This window comes from Mycteria americana, chromosome 9 (genome assembly GCF_035582795.1).
Source record: "Mycteria americana isolate JAX WOST 10 ecotype Jacksonville Zoo and Gardens chromosome 9, USCA_MyAme_1.0, whole genome shotgun sequence".
Taxonomy (NCBI): Eukaryota; Metazoa; Chordata; class Aves; order Ciconiiformes; family Ciconiidae; genus Mycteria; species Mycteria americana.
Genome location: NC_134373.1, coordinates 31,382,313 through 31,405,853, shown reverse-complemented (window position 1 = coordinate 31,405,853; position 23,541 = coordinate 31,382,313). Strand labels below are relative to the sequence as shown.

At 47.5% G+C, this 23,541-nt stretch overlaps 2 protein-coding genes across 2 annotated transcripts in view; one reads left to right on the top strand and one right to left on the bottom strand.

Annotated features, from left to right (window-relative positions):
- Positions 1 to 4,132, top strand: part of SEMA5B (semaphorin 5B) — a 276,468-nt gene extending 272,336 nt beyond the window's left edge. The window contains exon 24 of the mRNA XM_075512117.1: positions 2,095 to 4,132. Within this exon, the coding sequence (XP_075368232.1) occupies positions 2,095 to 2,250 (156 nt within the window). The 3' untranslated portion in view covers positions 2,251 to 4,132. The remainder of the gene's footprint in view (positions 1 to 2,094) is intronic.
- Positions 4,133 to 21,272: 17,140 nt separating this feature from the next.
- Positions 21,273 to 23,541, bottom strand: part of SLC49A4 (solute carrier family 49 member 4) — a 70,552-nt gene continuing 68,283 nt past the window's right edge. Inside the window, exon 9 of the mRNA XM_075512528.1 lies at positions 21,273 to 22,939. Coding sequence (XP_075368643.1) covers positions 22,824 to 22,939 — 116 coding nt within the window. The 3' untranslated portion in view covers positions 21,273 to 22,823. The remainder of the gene's footprint in view (positions 22,940 to 23,541) is intronic.

Here is a 23,541-nt window from a genome sequence, read left to right as displayed (position 1 = left end):
TTCCTTCCATATCGAAGAGCGCAAATTCTCATTCCTTGGAAATACTTGTCACTTTGAGCGTGCCTATGCAAATTCTCTCCTTAATTCCTACAAGTGACGTGCTGTGAGCTCATTTTAGAGAGTCCAGGTAGGAAAAGATCACAGTCAGACCAGGAGGAGACTGAGTCTCCTCTGGATTTCATGTATGAGATGTTTCAGGTAGTGCCCAATTCCAAAAAAGTTATTCAGTAGTCCAGCAATTGGGAAATTTCTTTGCCAGGGTACTTTTGCCATAGGAAAGCCTTTCCTCCTAATGTCTTGTATGAAACTGGGAGTCGCAGCTCTCAGGGTAGCTATAACTGTCAGTCTGCTATCGGATTAGAAGAAAGCATTTTCTTTTCTTCCTCCTCCTCTCCCCCTCCCCATGCAGTAAAATTACTTGATTACAGAGAAATTGGGAGATAAATGTACTGCCTGTGGTCTTGTCTTTGAGCCTAGGGGTAGCTCTGACCATTTCAGCAGTCACAGCTGGGATGTGGCTAAGCCCTGACTGTGCCATGGGCCCGTGCACAGGGCGAGACCCCCCTCACCTGACTGTAGACTCCTAAAAGTCGGGCACCCACTGTCAGCAGATCGCCCTGCTGCTACCAGGGCTGGGGGGGACAGGGGCTCCCCCAGAAGGCAATTTTAATCCACACCTGCCTTCATGCAGGAAGGAGGCTTCTCCCTGGCTTGCCAGTGGAGCCCCAATGCCTGAAGTTTATGTGGCTGAAGTTAGATGGCTCGAGAAAGGCTAATGGAGCTGGGTATTGCATGGGCTTGAGCATTAGTTAATTAATTTTCATCTTGCCCTGAGCTGGGCTGGGTATGAGCTGTTTGTCTCAAGGGGGAACTGAGGTGAAGTGGTTCCCCCAGGAGCATTGGGTTGTGGCCCAACAACCACTAGGTCCCAGGACTAATTGCCTCATTAGACCTCCCCATCTCTCTGCTCCAGACGGGAGAGATGCTCATGCCCTCTTTAAATGTGCTGTGCCCCTATCATGAGGATTCCGTAGCAAACACGCCTAGCATTGACTCCCAGATCAAAGGAGTGAGTTCCCTGCATGACAACCATTAAAGGTGCACGTAGGAGCGGCATAGGCCAGAGAGATGTAGAAGAAATTTAAGCCAGGGGTTAGTTGAAAAAAACTGTCATAAATGTTCTTCAGCCAAATTCACAGAAATCAGATGACTATAAAGATGAAGGAGAAAGTTCCATAAAATTATTGCATCCCCCCCAATGGAATTTCATCCTTATGCAGAGGTGATGGCTGGTATAGCAATGGGCTTTAATCTGGGGGAAGGGGGACATCTGCTTGCTGGTGGGAAGCGTAATAGTAATTCTTGCAAAAAGCAAAGAAGGGGGGGAAGAGGGGAGGGAGAAAAGCCCCATCTCTAAATTTTTATGGTAAAAGGGGCGTTTGTGGTTCTCATTTTTTATGTTGTTGTTGCCAACAATTGTTACGTGGTTGTTAAATTTTTTTTTAAGTCATTTTAGTTTTTCCAAAAGTGACCATGATTTGTTACTTATACTGTAGCTTACAGAAGTGACACACTTAATATCGGGGGGTCCAAACCTGGATATCTACCAATGGAGATGGAGATCAGGTAAATGCACACCTGCTCTTCCAAAGAGAAAAAGCTGCTGTTTGGCAACTGGTTTGAGAGGGAGCTGCAGGCTATAACATGAGCGTTTTGGAAGAGATTAGATCGAGCGCTGCCATTAATCACCAACTTTTGTGTAGGCCCAGCATGGTTTTGTGTGACAATGGTGTTCAGACGACACGCCATCTACCAGGAGACTCCGGGTCCCTGGAGAAGGCTCTGGGTTCTGGCCCTAGCAGTAGCTGAGGACAGGTCCACCGAAGGAGACCCGGCAGGAGCTGTGGTCCCCTGCAGAGTAGCCCCATAGTGAGTACGATGTACCATCTTACTCTCCCAGCCGGAGGGAAGGCGGTGGTGGCTGCAACAGAGACCGTGATGGAGAAGGCAGGTGAGAGGGAGGTGTGTGCAGGTAGAAAAGAGTAATTATGTGGCACCATTGCCATGCCTGTCATCTCCTCTTCTCTTTTACAGACACTTAACAAGAACAATTTGATACCAGATGACAGGACCAACTTCTACCCATTGCAGCAAACCAATGTGTACACGACAACCTATTATCCCAGTACACTGAATAAATATGACTACAGGCCCGAGGCCTCCCCTGGAAGGACCTTTACCAACAGCTGATGACGGACAGATCCTACAGGACTAGATCACTTCCTATATGAATTTTTTTAAAATTGATTTTATGGACCAAATACTGGCCCAGCCTCTAGATGTAAATATTGTACAGTAGGGTCTTTTTTTTTCCTTTAGTTAATTGTATTTCTTGTAAACAGCACATCTCCTTACAAGGACAAAAATGCATATGGACCATTCTGCAGAGCTTTTGTGGATATTTGGCTGGAGATGGCTCTTACTACTGCAACTGTTTATGGCTGGAAGATCAGCATTGCTGTCCGAGGCCAACGTTGTCAAGGAGGTGGCTGTGTGCTGGGCTCAGTGGCCACCACGCAGCAGCACACGACACACGGGTGCACTCTAAGCAAGGCAAGAGGTGGCCTCCTGGGGCAGGGGTGTCTGTCTGGTGAGGAGCATCCTTCCTGAGACAGGGTAGCAATGGTGCACTGGATGACACGCAGCTCATGAGACAGGCCGAGCGGGACTCCATCGTGCCAACAACTTGAAGAACATTTTCTTTTTCTTTTCCTTTTTTTATTTTGGATTTTTTTTATGTTTCTGGGGAAAAAAAAAAAAAGTAACTTTCTAGGGCAGTGTTCCCTGTATCTTCAACAGAATCTTTTCATATTACAGGAAATACTCTCCGCAGCCTTCTTTGGTAATATGCAGTTCAGCTGATGAGAAACAACACACAAACAAAGTGCATTACCCAAAGAAGCTTTCCAGAATGTTTCCAGTCTTAATTAAAAGAAAATTATACAGGCAGTGAGACACTGAGAAAAGTAAATGTTGGAATAACATCGGAGACATGAACTTGGAGTGCCTAACAAACAAAGATGTTTATATCACTGGAAAAAAAGATGTGATGATTGCCGCACAAGAGCCACGGGCTTTTTTTCTTTCTTCCTTTTTCTTTTTTTCTGAGACAGTGTTAACTCTTTTTGTTCTAGCTTTGATCATGATTGCGTCTGCCAGGAAAGGCAACTTTAGAGGCCATGCTCTTCTTGTGGGAAATCACCAAGCTTTGGGCTAATTTTTCCTCTTGTTTTATTGTTGGTTTTTAGTTCATTTACTTTCAAAGAGTGAATAATTCTGACTTTGCAGGGGGAGGGTATTTTTGTAAGGAATGTTTCCATAGTCTGACATGACCCAGAAAGTCTGCTGCACATTCTTATAGCGTCTTCCAGTCAGTACTCTATGAAATAGTAACACAGCTGAGTAATGTGCGTTGTTTGCCAATATTTCTTTAATTTTTCTGAACAAAAACAACCCAACAAACAAATGCTGCTGCAGCTATTGAAGTAAATTGGGGCGGTAGCATTATTAAACAGTATATCCAGCCTTGAAGTGTAATTTTGTGTATGTGTGTGACTGTGTCTATAAGAACTGTATTAGTTTGATGCAGAAGCCATGTTGTCTACAACCAGATGTTTGTCTGACATAATTGTTTGGCAAAAAGGAAACTTATTGCTGGTGCTTAATGTACAATTACATCCAATGTGTTAGCAACGTGAACAAGTTCACCGCTGTTATCATTCAGTGTTTCTAAATATTTATAATGAACTCCTGATGCTAAGGATTTTAGAATGTCGCAATGCTGAGCATGAGATAAAAGTACACCCCGAAATGCGCATGAGCTCCACGTGGTCCTGAGCTTGGCTTTGTCGTCTGCATCTTACTTGAGCAATTGCCATGCCCATGCTTGGCCGTTGGCTCGGCTGTGTTCCCAGCGGTCCCGTTTGTCTTCGCTTTATTTCAGATTTCGCTGTAAGCCGACACCAGTTGCTTCTCGGTGCTGTTCCTTTGCAGTTGCTTGTTTGGAAGCCCAGCTTGGGCTGCGTGCTCAGCTCTTTCACGTAGGCAGCTGGTAGGAAATGAAGAAAGACTGTGTTGCTCGTGACAAGTATATTGCTTTTCCTGCAAGGAAAAGCCAACATGGCTCTGTAAGCCTGTGTCATGGTGGTTGACCAGAAGGCAAGAATAAAGGAGCCTCCCATTTTTAAATTACTTTGTTCGACTTCAGTTTGCAGTGATTGAAGGCTGCAGGGATATTTGTAATAAAGCGGGGTCATTAACACTGCCACGAGGACACCTTAGGCTCAGTGGTGCCCACCATTTCCAGCAGCTGTTTTTCTAATTTAGCAGCTCATCCTGCTGCTGCTCTGGTCTCCCCAGGTGAAACAGAGGGAACAGAGGAAGAGAGAGAGAGGTGCCCTTAAATAGATGTACTTGCATTTGAAGCAGCGGGGTCAGGGGCTGATGCAGACCTCGAAGCTCTGTCTGAAGCAGCCTGCTGCAACCCTCCAAGTAGGCACAGCGGCTGGGCGGCCCTAACCCCGCCCGGCAGCGCAGCGTGGCGAGAGCGGCAGAGTGAAGCAGGATCGCCGGGGAAGCAGGAGAGCCCTGGTAGCAGGTACCAGCGCCTGCGGGGGGGCTCCTCCCCGGCCCCTAGACCCCATCTGAGGAGCGACGCCTTTGTGCCTCCGGCCGTAACAAGTTCACCCCGTCTCACTGAATTTCTGCGTCCCCCTCAGCAACACTGAAAATCCTCACTTAAAGTAGGTCTAGCACGTATGTAGCCCAGGGGTTGAAAATTATTACATTAGACTATCAGAATGGGATTTCCCAGCTTTAATTTATGTGATTCAGAAGAAAACATTGGCTCCCAAGATCACTCTAGCCATTGTAAAATTAAAGCCATCTCCGAGCTTCCCCTTCAGAAGATTCCCTGTATCGACACATTCTGCAATTACCATGCACGTGGCAGGATTGCAGCTGGAGTTTGGGGGGACGCAAGCAAGTCAAACCTTGCAATTATTTTAATTTTCTACTTTTCCTTTCTTTTTCTCCCCCCCCCGCCCCCGCTTAAACATTTTTCCATTTTCGGCTTCACAGAATAACATGATGTAAACTGATTTTTTTTTTTTCCCCAAGGTGCCACATAGCAGCTGAAATTATTTAAATGTTCAGCTCACCAAGATAGGTCATTACTGCCATTACGCTCAGGAGGTGGATATTTTGTAGGCTATCGGAGGGCAGATGCTTCGAGGGTGGTGCATGTGGTTATAGTTTCATCAAGACTTTCCTTCTTACCAGCCATCCAAATGGATTCAGCCCTTTTTCATATAATTGGCAATCACAGCAAGGGTCTGTAGACTCCATTCGAGCAGAAAGTAGAATCCAGGAGAGAGCGAGAGAGAGTGAAGGAAGGAAATCAGAACGCTTATTACTCAATTAATGTTTGCATGAGAGTGCAGGTTTTTTTAAGGACGATGTTAATGTGGTGTGAGGGTTGCATTTTTTTATGAGCTCTCTAACGTGTGGCAGGTTAATGACACCATGTACAGTGATATTCTTGCAATCCAGGTAATTTGGCAGCTTGATCATCAGGTCTGTAATATCTGTAGCAGTTTGAATTGCTCCTGCAGCTGGATGTTAAACTTGCTAAAATTTCCTGTTCCTAAGGCCATCTTACAGTACACTGGAAATGCATTTAGTTCAGGAGCATTGCTTTCCAAAAGACTCATCTTGCTATATATATGGGGGTTTTTTCTTTCACTTCTAAGAGAGAGAAGGGGGACCCTGGGCAGTTCCTGTGTTGGTCTAGAGACATTGGTTCTCCGCAAACCCTTTGGATAGGATTCAGATATACAGTATGTAAAATATTACGGAAATCTACAGCCAAGTATGTAGTGGAAACATCTTTCATTAGGCCATTCTTCTTTCTTTTTCCGTGGAAGTGGCTGCCTTTCTCCCTCCAGAAGGGGCGTGCATTACGGCGTTATCCAGGCTGTGTTGTGCAGTTGCTGTCGGGCTTTACTTGATCAGCTATCACCCACCAGAAATAACTTGTGCAGCTCACTAACAGGCAAACCACTTGGCCATGAACCAACAGCGTAAGAAGTGCTGTTGCTCTAAAGGTGCACTTGAATGTTCAGCATATGAGCCAGGGCTGCTCTTAAATATATGAACTGTACAGATACTATAGGAGAAGAATATGTATTGTCTTACCACCACTGTTCCTAATGCCTTACGTTCAGAAAATTAGATGGTTGGTTTGAAATCAGCAGAGAGTAAGAATGGAGTCCACGTCTGATGCAGACGATGTGACGCCTCCAGTGTTAATCTGATGTTAAGCCCACCTGGAGAGGAAATTGCTGTCCGGTGAGATTGATTTATTCTTTGTACCAAATGTAGTGGGGGGAGAGTTATATATATATAAATATATATATATATAAAATGTAAATGTAAAGTTTGTGTAACAACTTACTCTTTTTTTGTAATAGTGTATCTATCAGTGGATAGATACAGTATATATTTATAATATATACACACACAATATATATATTTAGCAAAATGCCTGCAGAGGAAACTTAGAATAAGAAAGGCAGTGCTGGTATTCAAATTCCACAAGGACAAAGTGAAAAAAAAAAACCTGTAAAAATCTAGTATCCTTCCCATTAGGTTTAAAAAAACCACTTTTGACGTAAATGAAATATAATTTTTTAATTGAAAATAAAATTGATTTTTCTAGTTAGAAATGCTGATTCTCCCCTAAATCATTCTGGTTAAGAATGATTAAGAAAAAGATTCTTGTTACTACTTATATTTTCTGAATATGCCTCCCAAATCTCTCATGTGTATCACTCTACTGTTTTTGTAATTATAAGTAGGGAGTAATTGTGCAAAGAAAATTAAAATAGCAAGTAGCAGTAACAAATATTGTATCATTAGAGGAAAAGACATCATCTATTAGAACATGAAAAATGTCATCTTCCATGTTAAAGAAGTTAGCAACTGGTTTCTGAGTTACTGATCGGCATTATAAGCCTTGCCTTATAGTCACACTAGGAGGTTTTAGTACAAAATTTAGGGAAGAGAAACCCTGCAAACCCATGGCTTTTGGTCTTCAGAGGGGTCCAAAAAAGCCATGGAAGTCAGGCACCTGGTGCCCTGGGTGTCTCTGGAGCTTCCAGCGTTAGCCGTCAAGGCTCTGCATCTGTTCCTTGCCCCGCCACTCCCGCAGGCCAGCCCGCATGCACGGCAGGGCACAGCACGCCTTGGAGCTGTCTGGCATAACAGAGAAATACCCAGTAAATTGGGTCGGAAGGATGTATTTTTTTCCAACGGATCACTTTAAAGCCCTGGTGACCAGGGCCCAGACTTGTACAGGTGAATCTTCCCCTTAAGCTTGTTAGGAGAAAACTTCAGGCAGCTTCAAGAGCAGATTTGGGGTAGGTGAGCAAATCCACAAATTTTGATGCTGCCTGATTGCCAGAGCCTTCAAAACTGGACAGAAGCCCCTCTGGAGCCGGGTCCTTGTGGAGCTTATCCAGTCTCAGCCGTTCTCCATGGAAATTCCTCCTTTGGGCCCTTTGGGAAATTGTAGTGTCTGCATTAGTCCTGGCTGGAGGAGCAAACCCAGCAACCTGCTCTTTAGATAGCCACAAATATAAGTGATCAATAGTGTTCAACACAAGTTTGGGTCTTGAACTTGATTTCTTTCTGTTCTGCCTCCAGCCTCAGTTGCAAATTCACCCCTGCTATTCCAGAGGGTTCAGGGCTGCAAGAGCAGCATTTGGCTTGCTGCAAGTCCCAGCCACAATTTGGTTTTAAACAAATCTGATCGTGAAAAGTATTAACACTGTACTCTAGTTCCGAAGCCTCTGTGAGCAGGGTGCTGTTATTCGCGTGCCACAGAATCAAGCAGAGGTCGGTGTGGATGGGCCATTAATAAATGAAGCAAAAATGTTTTTCGTACCAAAATGTCAAACAACATAAAAGCCAGCCAGCTGCATGACAGTGTGGTTTCCATCCACACACCCCTCCTTAGATAACATCCCAACCTGCGCATACTTAAAAGCGATGCAGTTAATTAGGAGCATTCCCACAGAGGAAGGTTTAGGGAGGATGAACGGTATGTGAGATGGAAATGACAGGATTTAGCTTGTAATTGAGGTGGGAGAGTGACAGATGCAAATACTGGATCTCAGATACGTGGGAAATTATTATGCGAACACAGAATGCTTGCCCCAAAACAGCAAAACCTGGAGAGTATTATTGGACTCTGTTGTGAAGGCACATCACCCTTCCTATGCAATCGAACTTGATGGTACTTTAGTATAAAGGTGACCTAGACTGTAATCACTGCCTTTAGACACTGTGAATTTTTTTTGGGTACTCTGTATTTTTATATATTGTACAATGTAAAGAATAATTCAGAAATAAAACAGACCAACCTGGCAAGCCTGCGAGTTATTTCCCCTCCGTGGCTGATGCGCAGTGGGGCCGGGGCTCCTGAGCAGCGCTGGCAGGACGGGGCAGAGGGAATGTGGAGGAGCTTCCTCCTGGCGTTGGGGACCCAGGGCAACGCAAAACTCACTCAGCCACTTGTGCAGGGATGGGGAGCTGCAGCATATGTCCTTCCTCCCTGTCTGCACTCCAGCTGCATCCTGAGGCCCCAGTTTGGATTATATTTGTCATGAGTTGTAGACTCTGTGGTTATAAAACTGTGTTAATGAGCATAACGCCAAAGTCTGTCACTGCGATTCAACTCCCCTCCCACACAAGCGTGAATGTTGGAGTACAGCTCCACACCAAACTTTGGGTGCATTTGAAAAATGATATTTCTGAGTAAGGTGCCCAACGAGGTAAGATCAAACCTGTCTGAAATTCAGGGTGCCAAATCCACGTCCAGTTTTGCAGTACACGTCTCACCTCTGCTCCCCAGCTCTCCGCACCGAGTCTCCAAGGACACAAGTGCTCACTGTGCCAAGGAGACTGGCTGGCTGCAGCGAGCAAAAGTACGCTCGTCTCCTGCAGAGCCTTTCAGGTGTACATGCTCAGTTGCAATGAAATTGTGCCGCTGCTCCTTCTCAGGCCTTACATATTGATGTGAAAAGTTATAAAAAGCTGAGGGACATGTTTTGATTGAAGGATGATCGTAACCTCGTATTGAAGAACGTTATAGCTCTTGTTGCATTTATTAATCAAAGTAAAGACCATGAAAAGTGACAGTCAGGAACATTTTAGTTTATGTTCCGATACAGCTCAAGACTTATATTGAAGTTTCATACAGAAAATTACACCATAATGTCATAAAAAATAGATTGGATTACTAATAACCTGAAACGTGCTACACCTGCATACATAATACTTTAATCCTACTAAATCATAAGCTATCATTTGGGTGTTTTCATATTCTCAAGTGTGCATACAGGAATTTCTTTTCAATGCAGACCATTAAAAAGTAATTGAGAGGCACAAGATCAGTAAAAACAAACTTGCTGTGAATAACATTGGTCTTTTTTCCCCGTTAGTTTGCACGATAACACGAAGAGGCCATTTCTGAATGGTTTTGTTTTGCATCAAGACACCTCTGCACACAATTAGAGCAAAAGTATCACGTTGGAACCTATTTCCAATTTCCTTAAAATCTGTCTACCACAACTTTTTTTTTTCTAGTTGCTAATTTGATTCATTAACATAACAGTTTCGCTGGTAGCCCCAGCGCATTTTGTTCTCTCACCTTCGCTACACATCCCAACTATACCCTTTTTCCTCTGTAATTCTTAACTGTGTGTAGGAAACAGCAAAAACTCCGTTACCTTGCAGGTTCCCCGTCGGCTTTTTATTAAGCCAGAGCCTCAGGGCTGCGCTGCTGGCGGTGGGCTGCCGCGAGCACCCGCTGCCATGGGCTTTGCTGGGGAGCACCCGCAGCAGCGCAGGCAAACGTGGGGCCCCGGGCCAGGGTGCGGAGCTGTCTGCAGGGGCTGCAGGGACTGCCACAGCACCACGGCCCCCCTCCGACCTGCCTTGGGCAGCGCTGAGGAGGTTGCGTATAAGAAATGGAGGAAAAGAAAAAAGCAGAAGGTTCCCTGTGGTTCATTTCTACATGCTTCCTCCCAGCTCCCTGCAATAAATGCTTTAGGGATGCCCTGAGCCAGATGTTGCAGTGACGAACCTGTCCTAGCCACGTCCCTCCGAATGAAGCCCTCGCTGGTGTTTCTTCTCCATCAAGGGCTGGAAACGCCCATGGCCAGTGGGGCACTTGCCTGGGCAACGGCACCGCCAACACTCGGCATTATGGAGGAAACGAGGGGCAGGGAATTGCAGCCTGGCCCAGTTAACATCAGTGCTTGTGAAAATGCCGGAGCAGGGACTCGGGTGAATGAGCTGCAACCACTGCAGAGCGGCTGAGCAGCTGCGTATTGGCACCAGGGCGTTATCAAGAGCAAGTCATGTCACACCAAGTTAATTTCCTCCTCTGGACAGGCACCGCATCCTGCAGATAGCGCAGAAATAAGAAATATCCTGCAGCCTGATTTTTAGGAAGGCTTTCAACTGTCTCATACATGATCCTCATACGCTGCCTGGAGCGGTGGGCGGGCAGAGCATCATGCAGACACCCTCCTCGGAAAGCAGTCAGGCTGCAGCGATGACAAAAAGCCCCAAGTGGGTCTACTACTGCTGTGCCCAGTACCCCCACCAGTGCCCTAACCCCACCAGTGCCCCCAGTCCCCCCATCATGATGTGACCACCAGCCCTGGCTCTGACTCCCGCATTTCCCTCTGCCCATGCGGGCATTTTGTTCAGCTGTAAGAGCCCGCGTGGCCCTGCCGCTGCGGCTGGGCACGGGGACAGTCCCCAAGCTCAGGGACAGTCCCTGAGTCAGTTTAAATGAACTCAGTGCAGCCACCCCGGCGCAGAGCTCAGCGCAGAGCAAGCTCCACCTCAACGTGCACAAGAGTCAACACTTTCTCCTGCAAAAGCATTGCTTCCCGTGGCGGCTTGTGTGTTTTTTGCCCTCGAGTGTACAGCCAAGAGAGCAAGTGGTCTCAAATACACAACTCAATTACTGAAAGCTTTGGAGATTCATTAAAAATGCTGTTTTGCTAACAGCTGAAATGCATTTTGACATGGTTTGGTTTGCTTATTCATAAAAAGCCACTCGTGGAGTTGTCATTGTGCTTTCTGTTTAAAAAGCTGACATTCAAATTAACCAAGAGGAAGGCAGAGTTCTGCACTGCCCAAGCCTGTGTCCAAAAGAAAAAAAGCGCAACACAACCCTGCACCCCCCCCCAGCCCCCCCAGCATGTGAGGTAAGGACAGACAATAAATTCCTTACATTGTCACATATGGAGAGAATCAGGCTATGACGGTAAAATATCAGCCCATTTCCCAGGACACCCCCTGCCACACAGCCTGTCTTTGGATTTCAACCCTTCAGTCTGCTTATGTTTTCCCCAAACCAAAGAGTTTTCCTCTGGAGAAAGGACCGAATCAGGCTAAGGTCATTTTCTTTGCTGAGATAAAAATGCGAAGCTGGTTGTCGGCAGCTGGGTAGCCTCTCCCCTTTTCCTGCTTTGCCCTGGTGTGCTCATAGGGCAGGTTTATATTGTGACCCAGAGTTTTATCACCATTTTTTTTTGTTGTGCCTGACCCTATGTTGACCATCTCATCGCATCACCTCAAATGCATGTAGGATTAGTTTGCTCTTTATAGTTTTAAAACTATAAAGACAACAAGGAAACGCCAGCATGCTATCCTCAGACAGTGGCCACGTCCCTCCCTCACCCCACGGTGTGTATCTCTACTGAACGTGGAAGATTCAGCTCACTGGGTCCTTGCACCAGCTGAAGCAGGTCTGGTATCCGGCGAATGCTTAAAGCTCCTTCTGGCTCTGGGGCAGAGGTGTCTCCTGCTGAGGAGCTGTGCCATACCACTGTCATGCTTCACAATAAGGGGGGTTTTTTGAGAGATTTCAAGGTCAAACTTCACAGTTTATGAACCAGCAATTAGCTGAAAGCAAAAAGTAGTCCTGATTTTCCGTCACTCTGGAGACAGTGTGGTGTCTCCCAGACCTGGGGTTAGCATTGACCACGGCAAATGGCAACAGGCTGTCGAGGTTCGATCCATCTAACCTTGCTGTATTCTTTCATTTTTAAAGCTCCCATAGTCATTTCCTTGCTGTCGTGGAAATAATGGAGCCAGCAATGGATTGCTCCCCTCTCAAGTGCAGGGTAATGAACAGCCTTCAGAAACATTTGATATTTCCATGATGTGAAGCATCAATGGCCACAGAGAAAACTGTACCCATTTTTGCAGTACTTAATTTACTGTCACGAGCAAGCGATCTGTACGAGAGAGCAGGCATAACGCTGATACACTTTTATTACCCTGGCAGGAGCCACATTATTGTTTTCTGTTTTCACATTTCTTAGCAACAACATTTTTTTGTTCATAGCTTTCTTCATAGGAGCTCGGCAGAAATTATTTTTATGTTGTACCCAATTTACATGCTGACGTACATCAGCCTGTCCACGAGCAAGAGCCTTGCTTTCTGCCTGAAAGCCTCCTGGCAATTACGACTGTCTTCTGCTGATCCATCACTCCTCTGGCACTGGAAAAGCCAAACCTCGCTGCCTGGCAGAGGCAGCCGGTCCTGGGGAGCAGCTCGGTCCCTGGCAGTCCCCGCCAAGGAGGGTCTGGAGCTGATAGCTACGGGCTCGTGCTTCGAGCATCACTTCCGTGCGCCAGCCCAGACACCCACAGTCCCACCCCAGCCAAGATAAAGTCATCTTTAATTAAGCACCACAGGAGTGTACGAGGTAGGACGAGCTGCGATGCTTTAGCATAGGCTAAGACCTATTCTGAAAATCTCTCTCAAAATGGTCTTTTCTGCACTTCAGTGGCAGTTAAGTCATTTCTGTATGAGGTTGTGCTGTTTTAGTTCACACTTCTGCTGCTCGTCCGCTCACCACAAACCCTTAAGAGCCGCCCTTTCCTTTGCCCACCAGAGATGCTCTTTCAGCACCAAAACTCAACTGCAAAGCTGCATCCATAATCCCGACCCTTGGCTCTGCAATCAAAGGCAGGTTTAGGAGAGCCCCGGGGAGAGTTTGAGGTTCAGGACACGGTGGGGTCAGTTCGTCAGCTGCCGGTGCTTCCTCCGCCTGCGCTCGCCTGAGCCCCGCTCACCGGGGTCCCACCGAGGCGGCGTTTCCCTGTGTGCTGCCCAGGGGGAGGTTTGCATCCCCTGCCCACTGCCTTTTAGTGCCTGAGCCGGGTACTTACCATGGCTGTAGGCCCGTGGCCAAGCAGATGGATGGACAGACAGATGGATGGACAGGCTTACTCACGGCACAGCCCTTGCAGCCCCCAGGAAAAGGGTCCAGCCCATCCTGGTGCCACCAGCAGAGCCCCTCCAGCCCTGGGACCTGCCTGCAGATATGGAGCAAAGCAGAAAGCTCCCAAAAAGAAACCTTGCTGTGGCTGAGGGACCTGCTGCAAAGCCTCGTGTTGAGAGTCTGGGACGACCCGGGGGCTGCCCCACCACCATGGGGCCGTGCTCCCGTGCTGGTTTGGCTCCTGAAGAGTTAAGGTGGGTTTTGTAGCCCTTATCCAAGGATTACTTCACTGGGTGACTGGCTGTGCCGGGAGAGGAGAGCGTGCTGCTCCTGGCAGCTTGCGTGAGCACTCCTGGCATGGTGCATGCTCCGGGGCCTCCCCTCTGCCTGCTCAAGCCCAAGTTGTAGCAAAAAAAAAAAAAAAAAAATCCCCTGGTTGCAAGTTTGTGTTCAAATGGCTGTGGGTGCAGCGTAACATCAGTGGCATGTGTCAGGTAAAGGCTAATACCTTGGTTCCCGACGAAGCTCACTGGCTGCAGCCCAAACCATGCTTCTGGAGCAAGTAAAGCACCGCGGCCGCTCGGCCCTTGCAACCCCTGGCAGCAGAGTCAAGGCAAGCCCACCTGCTTTTGGGTGCTGCTGCTGCTCTTCCCCAACGTCAGCATCCCCTGGCGCTGGGCTGCAGCCCAGAGATGCCAGAACACCCGTACCTGGCATCTACAAGTGGCCCCGACTTTTTCCCCAGCTTCTGCTGGTCCTGCGGCCGTTAGACACGAGATATCTGTGAGTGGCTCCTCCACACCTGGGCACATCTGGGCACAACGCCGAGTGCCTGCACCCAGCCTGGCCCCCAGCCCAGCTGCTCCCACAGGTCCTGTCTGCCCATATGCAGCTCCAGCGTGGCCGAAGAGGAAGCCACCAGCAAGCACCTAGCAAGGATGTGCCGATCAGGAAAGAGAGAATGAATGTTATTTATAAGCCAGGGAGATGGCAGATTTCAACAACAGGAAAGATAAAAGAGAAACCAGGTTAAAAACTCTTTTTGGGAAAGGATGAGAGGGTTCACCAGCACACAAAACTATGGCAGGGATCTGAGATGGACCAGAGATCTGAGATGGGGGATGGATCAGCTCTCATCCCCCCAAGGATGGAGATTTCCGTAACACTGCAAAGATAAATACAACCAGGAACTGTATCATTAGAGGAGCCGTAAGCTCCCATATATAGCTTGGAAAGAGACTGTTGCTAAGAATAGTGGGGCCCACGTATTCCACAATACAAGAGTTGACAGATTTCTTCCCAGCACTAATAGGACATGAGGCTATTTTAAACTTACCCTGGTAAGTAGTCAGGGTGTTACTGAAGAGCTGGTCCTAGAAAATAAACATGGATCAAGAGATCCTGGGTTGGGTCCATTTCAATTAAATGCAGAATAAACACAAGGAAGGTTATTACGAAGGGCCTCCTTTCCAAAGGCACAAACAGAAACGTTAACGATAGGAACCAGCAAAATCAACCGGCTTGCAGCATCCCGAGCCATGAGCCCAGAGGAGGTGGGATGTCAGATCAGAGTCGGGACGGTGTGGTGGGGCAGCGGGAGCTGCCACTGCCGCCAGCGCCTTCCCTCCCTCGGTCCCCCGCCTGCTGGGGGCCCCTCTGTCCCAGCGCACCCCCTGCGTCCCTCGGTCTGCGGGGACCCTCAGTCCAACAGCAGTGCCAGACCCCCATCCTCAAACCCCACTGAAAGCGACGGAAATTTTTCTGTTGGCTGGGTTGGGCTTTGCGTGAGGCTACATTCATTTAGACTAAGCAACCCCCATTTCGTAGCCCTATCTGCAGTGGTTTTCAGCGATATTATAGCAGAAATAAACTATTCCCCTGGTTTTTTTGGAATTAATGAACAGTGATGGCAGCACATCTGAGTAACTTCTTTAATGTGCAACAACCAGTACGTAAAATAACACGCACTTCATGGTCAGATTCCAGTTTTAAAACGAAATGACACAGTGGATGTGTTACGTTGACAGGTGTATAGTGGTTTCAACATTATTTTCTTAAAAACAAAAATACATCACATCAGAATATTGCATACAAAAAGTAGAATTTGCCCTAAAATAAAATTCTATCAAATCATTTAAAAAATTACAAAAGTAAAATGCATACAAACTCCAGTAAAATTGAACAGTCTTACAGGTCGAGGATAATTTACAAAGATGCTCTCCAACACATAAACCCCTCCTCTTTCTCTGTATGTTCGTGCAGTTCAAAAACCCCAACCATTAGGTGCGTCACATAACTAAAAGCTGTTTTTTCCCACCTTATCAAGTACTTGTTTCTAAAATGCACAGCAGAAGACGTTAAACTTGGTAGGGGAAAAAGAGATTTTAATTAGTAAATATCATAGGCAGAGAAAATAAATATATCTGGAAAATACATCATTGTCCTGGGGGGGAGCAGCAGCCGGCGGCCGCCTGCCCGTGGGGATGCCCCGCGGCTCTGCTGGGCTTGCTCGGCCCAGGTCATGGGCGGGAGCAGAAGGACTGGGGCAGGCAGGAGCGGGGCAGGCAGGAGAGGTGCAGGCAGGAGCGGGGCAGGCAGGAGCGGGGCAGGCAGGAGAGGTGCAGGCAGGAGAGGTGCAGGCAGGAGCGGGGCAGGCAGGAGCAGGGCAGGCAGGAGAGGTGCAGGCAGGAGCGGTGCAGGCAGGAGAGGTGCAGGCAGGAGCGGGGCAGGCAGGAGAGGTGCAGGCAGGAGCGGGGCAGGCAGGAGAGGTGCAGGCAGGAGTGGGGCAGGCAGGAGCGGGGCAGGCAGGAGTGGGGCAGGCAGGAGAGGTGCAGGCAGGAGCGGGGCAGGCAGGAGAGGTGCAGGCAGGAGTGGGGCAGGCAGGAGAGGGGCAGGCAGGAGAGGGGCAGGCAGGAGAGGGGCAGGCAGGGGCCAGGGCGAGGGAGCCAACTCTGTTTTCGCATCGTGGCTTTGATCGCACACCCAGGGTGTCCAGAGAGAGCTGGAGAGAGCCCGGGGGCACCGCACCCCCCGACGGCCCAGGGCAGACCGGCTCTCTGAGCACCCCTTCCCTAGCCATAACCATTTCCCACCAGTTTGTTAACGTAACCTGTCCTGCCAGAGGGGTTTTCTATCTATACAGTACGTACTGCCTATGCCTCACAGATTACGCTGGCCAGGCACAGAAACCCAGGGTCTGCATTCCCCACAGAAGTCTCAAGGCTGAGGACACGCGGCCCGTTCAACGGCATTTCCCAGGCCCTGCTCCAGCCCCCGTCCCTCACAGGACCCCAAAGCAGCTCCCAGCCCCGACCGCAGCGTGTCCCTGCCTGGGGAGGAACATGGGATGTCCCCCTCCCCTTTCACAGGTGGGGGGAGCGAGGCACCCCACGCCTGAGCACCCCTTCCCCGAGCAGCTCTGTAACGGAGCGAGGGCAGCGCCCAGGCTCTCGCTGCCCGTCCCAGCGTCACACAAACCTGCACATCCCCTCTGCAACGGAAAACAGGGGGTTTGGGCCCTTTTTGGCTTTTACAAACAGACGGACTAAGGTTGGAGAAGTGGCCTGAGCCTAAAGGGAAAAGCTGCCCGTAAAGAAAAAAAGGATTTGCTCATGGTATTTTCTTCGTGCAGCGATACAAAGTGAGCGCAATGAGTGTGTCCAGACCTAACAAGCAGAGAAATCGCACGGGGGAAGGTACTGGGAGAGAGACCGTGGAAGGAAAAGCTGTTATTGCAGAGACCGAGTCCCACCTGCCTTCTGTGCCGCACCTTGGAAAACCAGCGCCTCTACGCCGTGTGCCACAGCCATAGCTGCTCCTGCGGCACAAGCCACGTCACAAACATGAAACGAAGGTCAGAATCTCAGCCTTGAGGAAGTAAAAAATGAGACTCTATTAAAATCAGGCTGCAGAAGACACCTCTCCTGTGCAAATAACCCAGGCGCCCACCAATGTCGTGACTTCTGGGCATCCCGGCTGCAGCACTTCCCTTCTCCCCCTCTGCACCGATCGCTGCTCCCCCGGCCCGGCGCGAAGCTTCCCGCCGCGCTGCTGGGCGTTGAGCAGCGGCAGGAGGAGAGCCAGGGCTGCGGAGCGGGTCCCCGCTCCGGGCGGGCACCAATTGCTCCAAACACCTTGCGATCCCAAGTAAAAGGCAGGAGCCAGCGCATCTGTGCAAATATTTGCTTTTTCTTGTCAAAACTTTGGACAGAGTTACATTTCTTCCTCTACTTATTAGTTTCATCTGTCTTGAAACACAAACTGCAAAAATTATAAGCAGATTGACATCATCTTCTGAATTTACTGGGGCTGCCGCCTGCTCTGTGGCAATTCTCCTCTGCCGTCTGACGTGACACTCCTGGAGCAGATATTCCTGTGCCACCCACAACCCACCTCGCAGCAGTAACGGCTGCAGGGAAATGAATGAAGCCTGCGTTGATACTTGTGATCTCTCACAGAAAAAGCAGTAAGCCTGGAGGCTGTCTCCCCGTCGGAAGGGAGGCAGCAACCACGAGGCTTCTCCCCCCTACACGTGCTCCCTTCCTCATCCCAGCCCGACACTGGGACCCACAGCCCGGACCCACGGAAGATGACGATGAAGTTCTTGTTCATTTTGGCAGGGTCAGCCTTGTGCCACTGTGCATCCGCTGCCTCCTCACACACCCCTCATCCCCGCTCCCCAAGCCTGGCACTTGCACAACACCGAGAACAGCAGCACCAACATCAAATACCAAATTGATACCAAATACTAATGCATGCTTTCATACCGGTGCAGCAGTTGTCTTGCCAAATTATTACAGTGATCCAGACTTAATCTAAAAGAAAACCCCCCAAAACTAATGAAACATAAAACCACCTTTGTCACAGATAATTATTAATATTTGCAAGTGACCCAACAGAAGAAATGACGATGAAAAATGAAACCCCTGCTGTCATGGCATCACAGGACAGTTATATCCACTGTGCAAACTGCATAATTCCCATTCATATTTCAGTCAATCCTCACAATTAAATAGCACTTCCCTTCCTAGTAACGGCCAATATAAGCGTATCAATCAATTCAGCTTGTTTATATTGCAGTGTAAGGCTACGCAGTCACTTGCTAAGTTTACTGTAGAACAAGCCAGGCATTAACATCCCTGTCATCACAAAACTTCAAATTGTGTATGGATTTGATGAACTCAACGCAGTATTTCAGTGTTGAAATGCCCTCTGGAAACCCCCCTCCCCTTACTCGAGCCATCAGCCTGGTGCTCCCCCAAGTTACCACTGCAAACACTGACGCAGCCTGGGGTTTTCCAACCCGCTCCAAGATTAAAGTCATCCCACTCCCATTCATTTCAGCTCTGTCATGGCTGGGAATAACTCCCTGATGCTGTGAACCTGAATACATAACATGCACGGTGCCTATCAGCTTGGCCTCTCTAGGTGTGGGAGCTAAAATTATAAGTTTCAGGCAAATTATAGCCTGCTCATAACAGACTATCTGCTCACATACGTGCAAAATCCTTTGGGTCTGCACTTTGTTCCAGCTTGCCTGATTTCCTAAAAAAAATCACTATTTTTATGCATATTAAGTAGATGGTCGGCCACCCCATCCCTCTAAAATTGGCTTGGGAACGGGGAAGCTCTTCTCCATACCTCCTGCACGGACTCCGGCTCAGGGGAGCGGGCAGCCACGCGGGAAGGCGAAGGAATCAAAAGGAAATTACTGGGTAACAGCAGCGACGAGAGACAGTAAACAGTGCCGCAAGTGGAGCCTACATCTATTAACCCCGAGCTTCCTCATTAGCAGCATGAAAGCTAGCACAGCTCCACAGCTCGCAGAAGAAAAGCCAGCAGCACTGGAAGCTGAGCTGAGAGTTGTTACCGAGCCAAGCAGAAACCTGAGGAGCAGCCCATACTTAAAATGAGGAACTATTAAGAGAGAGGGGTCACTACAGGGCGTCCCTCCTGGCATTTTCAATATAAAACTTAGCACAATTATTTGTATGTTAGGGGGCTCTGCAATGCTGGGAAAAAATGTTCTTCAGGGCCGTGAACTTACGGGCCACAAAGAGAAGCAAATATTGTCACTTCCCAGGGCACCTTCCTCTGCTGGCAAGTCAGGCCAAGCAGCAGCCAACATCAGCCACTCTGCGGCAGTGCAAGGTAATGCCTTATTTAAATACCCCCCCCTGTTGTTATTGGCTCAAAAGTTATTAAGAGACTTAGAACTTTCACTAATTAATAAGAGAAATATCAACTGGTTTGAGCCTGTTCTGGGCTACTGCTAATTGTATCAGCATTGCTTAGGGCTCTCTCTGCAGTCGCAAACTCTAACTTCCAATAAAGTGTGGTTATCCTGACAGCTTGGACCCTTGCTAAAGCCAAAGGTGGACCTAGTGATAACCCCTATCCAAAAAATATTCCCAGAAGTTGAGTTGGGTTACTGGCATGAAATGGACTGCTCCTCCAGAGAAGATGCTGCTGCTGGGCACAGACGAGGACAAAATATTTTTCAGAGGTCTCATCAAGCACATTTGCAACCCCCACCTCTGTCCCAAGCCAGACTTGCTAATCTAGTAAAATCCTGAAGCCTGAGCATTGTGTGCGTGGAATGCAGCAGCATCCTGCACAACTTCAAGTAATTTGGGAGCGATCCTTTGGTTTTCACTGAGGCAGATTTCCATCAGACTTGCTGGGAACTCGGGTTGAGCCCCAACTGCAGAATGGTGCCTGCAGCCCCAGCGCAGGTCTCCAGCAGAGCCCTGCCGTGCTGCTCAGCTCTGGATAACGTCTCTATTTTGGTGCAGAGGCATCGAGGGCTGTAATTAAGACCACACGCTACAGTGCCCAAGACAGACGCAGAAAATTCTACCAAAGCATCAAAGTTCAGGAGAGCAGTGAGCGACTCACACCAACTCAGAAAAACAATCAGCGGGGTTTAAATCAAGATGTTCACTCTTCTCCCCTGACTGTATGGGGAGTCTGCATCTGGCAGCACCGACAAATATTCTGAATCGTTCGATGCTTTCTGGAACAGAGGCAGAATAGGTTATAGTCTGAATACTGCCTGAAGTGCTTCTCCATGTTAAAATAGTCAGGACAGTGAAAGGATTAGAAATCTCTGTCACTCGGGACAGTGCCTGAGCTGTGCAATTTTAATCTTAATATAGCTACAGTAAATTGCAGAAGAAGAGCTCCGAAGAGCCATCCGAGCTTGCAGTTCTGCCATGACAATGGAACTCCAATCAGACTCTTGGCAAGCGATCCTTGGTTTCAGAAGACAATAGGTAGCAGCAGCTACTGGATACTGAAACTATTCCAGGCACTAAAACATAGTAAAAAGAAGTTGGACAGTTAATACCATTCATCTGAAAAATGGTAAGAGGATGATGGCAGCGGTTCTGAACGCACTGGTTAGATTGATTTAGTTATCCCAGTGTACGTTAGCTCCATTTCTACAAAGAGCTGCTTCAAAACAGAAAAGATCATTTAGTAGCTGATATACGCAATGAGCTAAGTCAATTTTCTGTTACTACAGTAAATACACCCATTGCTCTGAAAACATAAAAGCAGGGAACAGCTTGTTTTATTTTACTGCACAGATACGCTCCTGAGTTGAACGTATTAGTGGCGTATTCTCTCTGCAAAAGGGGAGCAGACAGAATGAACGGATCCGCGCCCGCAAGGCAGCGCTCAGTTCAGGGTTTGCTCGAGTGAGTTGCCAGTGTTGGTGTCACCCCAGGGTGGCGGAGAAGAGCCCCGCACGGAGCAAGGGCGTTTGATTCAGGCTTCTATGGACGCAGAACCCTGCACGCCAGCCTCCTCCAACACGTGCACGCACCCCCTGCCATAAAATGGCTACGGCAGGAAATCATTCACCCCCTGAAAAAAATTCACGTCGCAGACAGCGTATGTATGCGTTGCCATTCACGGCAGTGACCGGTTTAGTTACAAACAGTGGCATACCACCACCCAGAGACACGATTACTTAAAATAAACCTATGTAAACACATACCCTTATATTACTTATATATAAAATATATATATATATATATATAAGTTTTATTTGTGTATACATAGATATAAATACGCACGCGCACACACACACACACCCCTAACGAAAAACACAGAACACACACATGGAAATACTGTAAATGATGCTGAACTGAAATCTAAGAATATAATTAAGAAATTATTAGCAGGTTTAAAACTGACTTAAAAAACTATTCAAAGTGTCTTTAATATTTATGTTCAAGTAAGGGCCAGAACGACCACAGATTAGTACTGATAAAAAGAGCTGGCATTATATTTCCCATATTATGCCAAAACTCATGAGTTATTTCTCACTGTCAAACTCATTGTCATTTCGCCATCAGGGCACCTAACCACCTAGAAAGATTTTTTTAGGAAACAGTGATTTTAGAGACTTGGGTTAACAAACAATATTCTTTAGGCACGCTCAATCATAAACTAATCCTAAAAACCACGCACACCTTAGAGTACCAGAAGAGAACTAGTGGGACTCGGACATCCACACCCACAGTATTCAGTGGCACAAACAGGTCTTCACAGTAAAAAACGCAGTACTGGAGACGGGGGATGAAAAGGTGACACAGTGGTGGCCTTTAAAACAGCAACATTTACCAAGAGCAACTCTCCAGTAAACTTCTGAGATACCACAGATGCTCCGAGTTCAGGAGATACAGAACCATGGTGGTATTTCAGAGGCGACTGCGGGTGCACGTTGGGTTCAGTGGCAGCTAAAGCTATCTTTACGTGTGCTCCAGGGTGGTCACAAACACCTCTAACAACACTGCAAGGATTGTTTGGGATATTTAGTATGGCTAAAAACCCTGGTACCAGTGTCTTGTATCAGAAATCACTTTATTAGAATGTAAATGTAGTGTACAAGCACCAAATCGTTTTAGCTTAACTGTTTAATGAACATTCATTATAGAAATGACTAGTGATTTAAAAAGAGAGATCTTTAAAAAAAAAAAGATTTTTTTTTTTCCTTTTATCTTTTTTTTTCCCTTTTGTTAAGATTATTCACTATTTCTATTCTGATAGAAGACTCCGAAGATTACTGGTACCCCGGCGCGTACAACCGTGAGGCGGCACACACACACGCAGGCACACGCACACACACACAACTGTACACCTCACTGCTACATCAACAGCCTTTTAAATAGAGAGCCCCGGCTCTGACACTGGGACCTGTACATCAGATATATTCTCTTTGTGCATTTCGGCATCACCATCACCACTCGAGTTCCACGTTTATCGCAAATCAAGGTGGTCTTGAATGTAAGAACAGCCTGTCCCTCACCCTCTCTAATAAAGCCACGATTAAGTCTTGTAATTTCTTTGTTTTTCTGCTGCTCAGCCGTGCAAATCCAGGCAGATGTGCAGACTGCAAAGCTGACTTCCAGTCTCTTCCAACCCCTCACCAGTCCGGCGTTATCACACAGAGACGACGACGTCGAGATAGAGTCTGTCGTAGGACTCACGGAAGCACAGGATGAGGAGCAGGCTGAGCAGACACGATCCGGGCAGGCACCAGTTGAACCAGGAAAACTCTGTAAAGCAGAAAACAGACCCAACCTCAGAGCTGTCAAACATGTTCCGTGTTTAAAGCGACCAAAACTTTGATTGATGGCAGGCTTGAAGGAAATTGCTGTGTACTGAACAAAATCCTGACAGCTCTTGATCGATAGATGGTTAACATGGTCTACGAGACTTCTCCATGGACGCCTTATGTATACATAAAGTTATATATGTATATAACCAATGCCTCCAGCTAATGTTAATCCTCCTTATTCAACCTGTCAATGGAGAGAATGGGGAAAAAAAAATAAAATCTATCATTGCTAATGGAGAATAAACCTCTTCTGAAGACTCTACTCATTAGTTCTTTGATTTCTATGGATTGAAAACTAAAACAAATTAAAAGCGTAAGAAGCAGCAGGATTTGATTTTGAATCAAACCTGCTACATGGTATAAGGAGGGAAAACCAATTCCTCAGATGAAACTTGTGAGTAGTACGATCAATTCAATTTAAAACTAGTTGCACAAACAGCTCCTCAGGAGCCTCTTTGTAGCTGTTAGACATAATGTACTGCTCTTAAAAGCCTGTGTTCCACATTCAAGAAAACCCATCATCTGATATTTGACTACTAA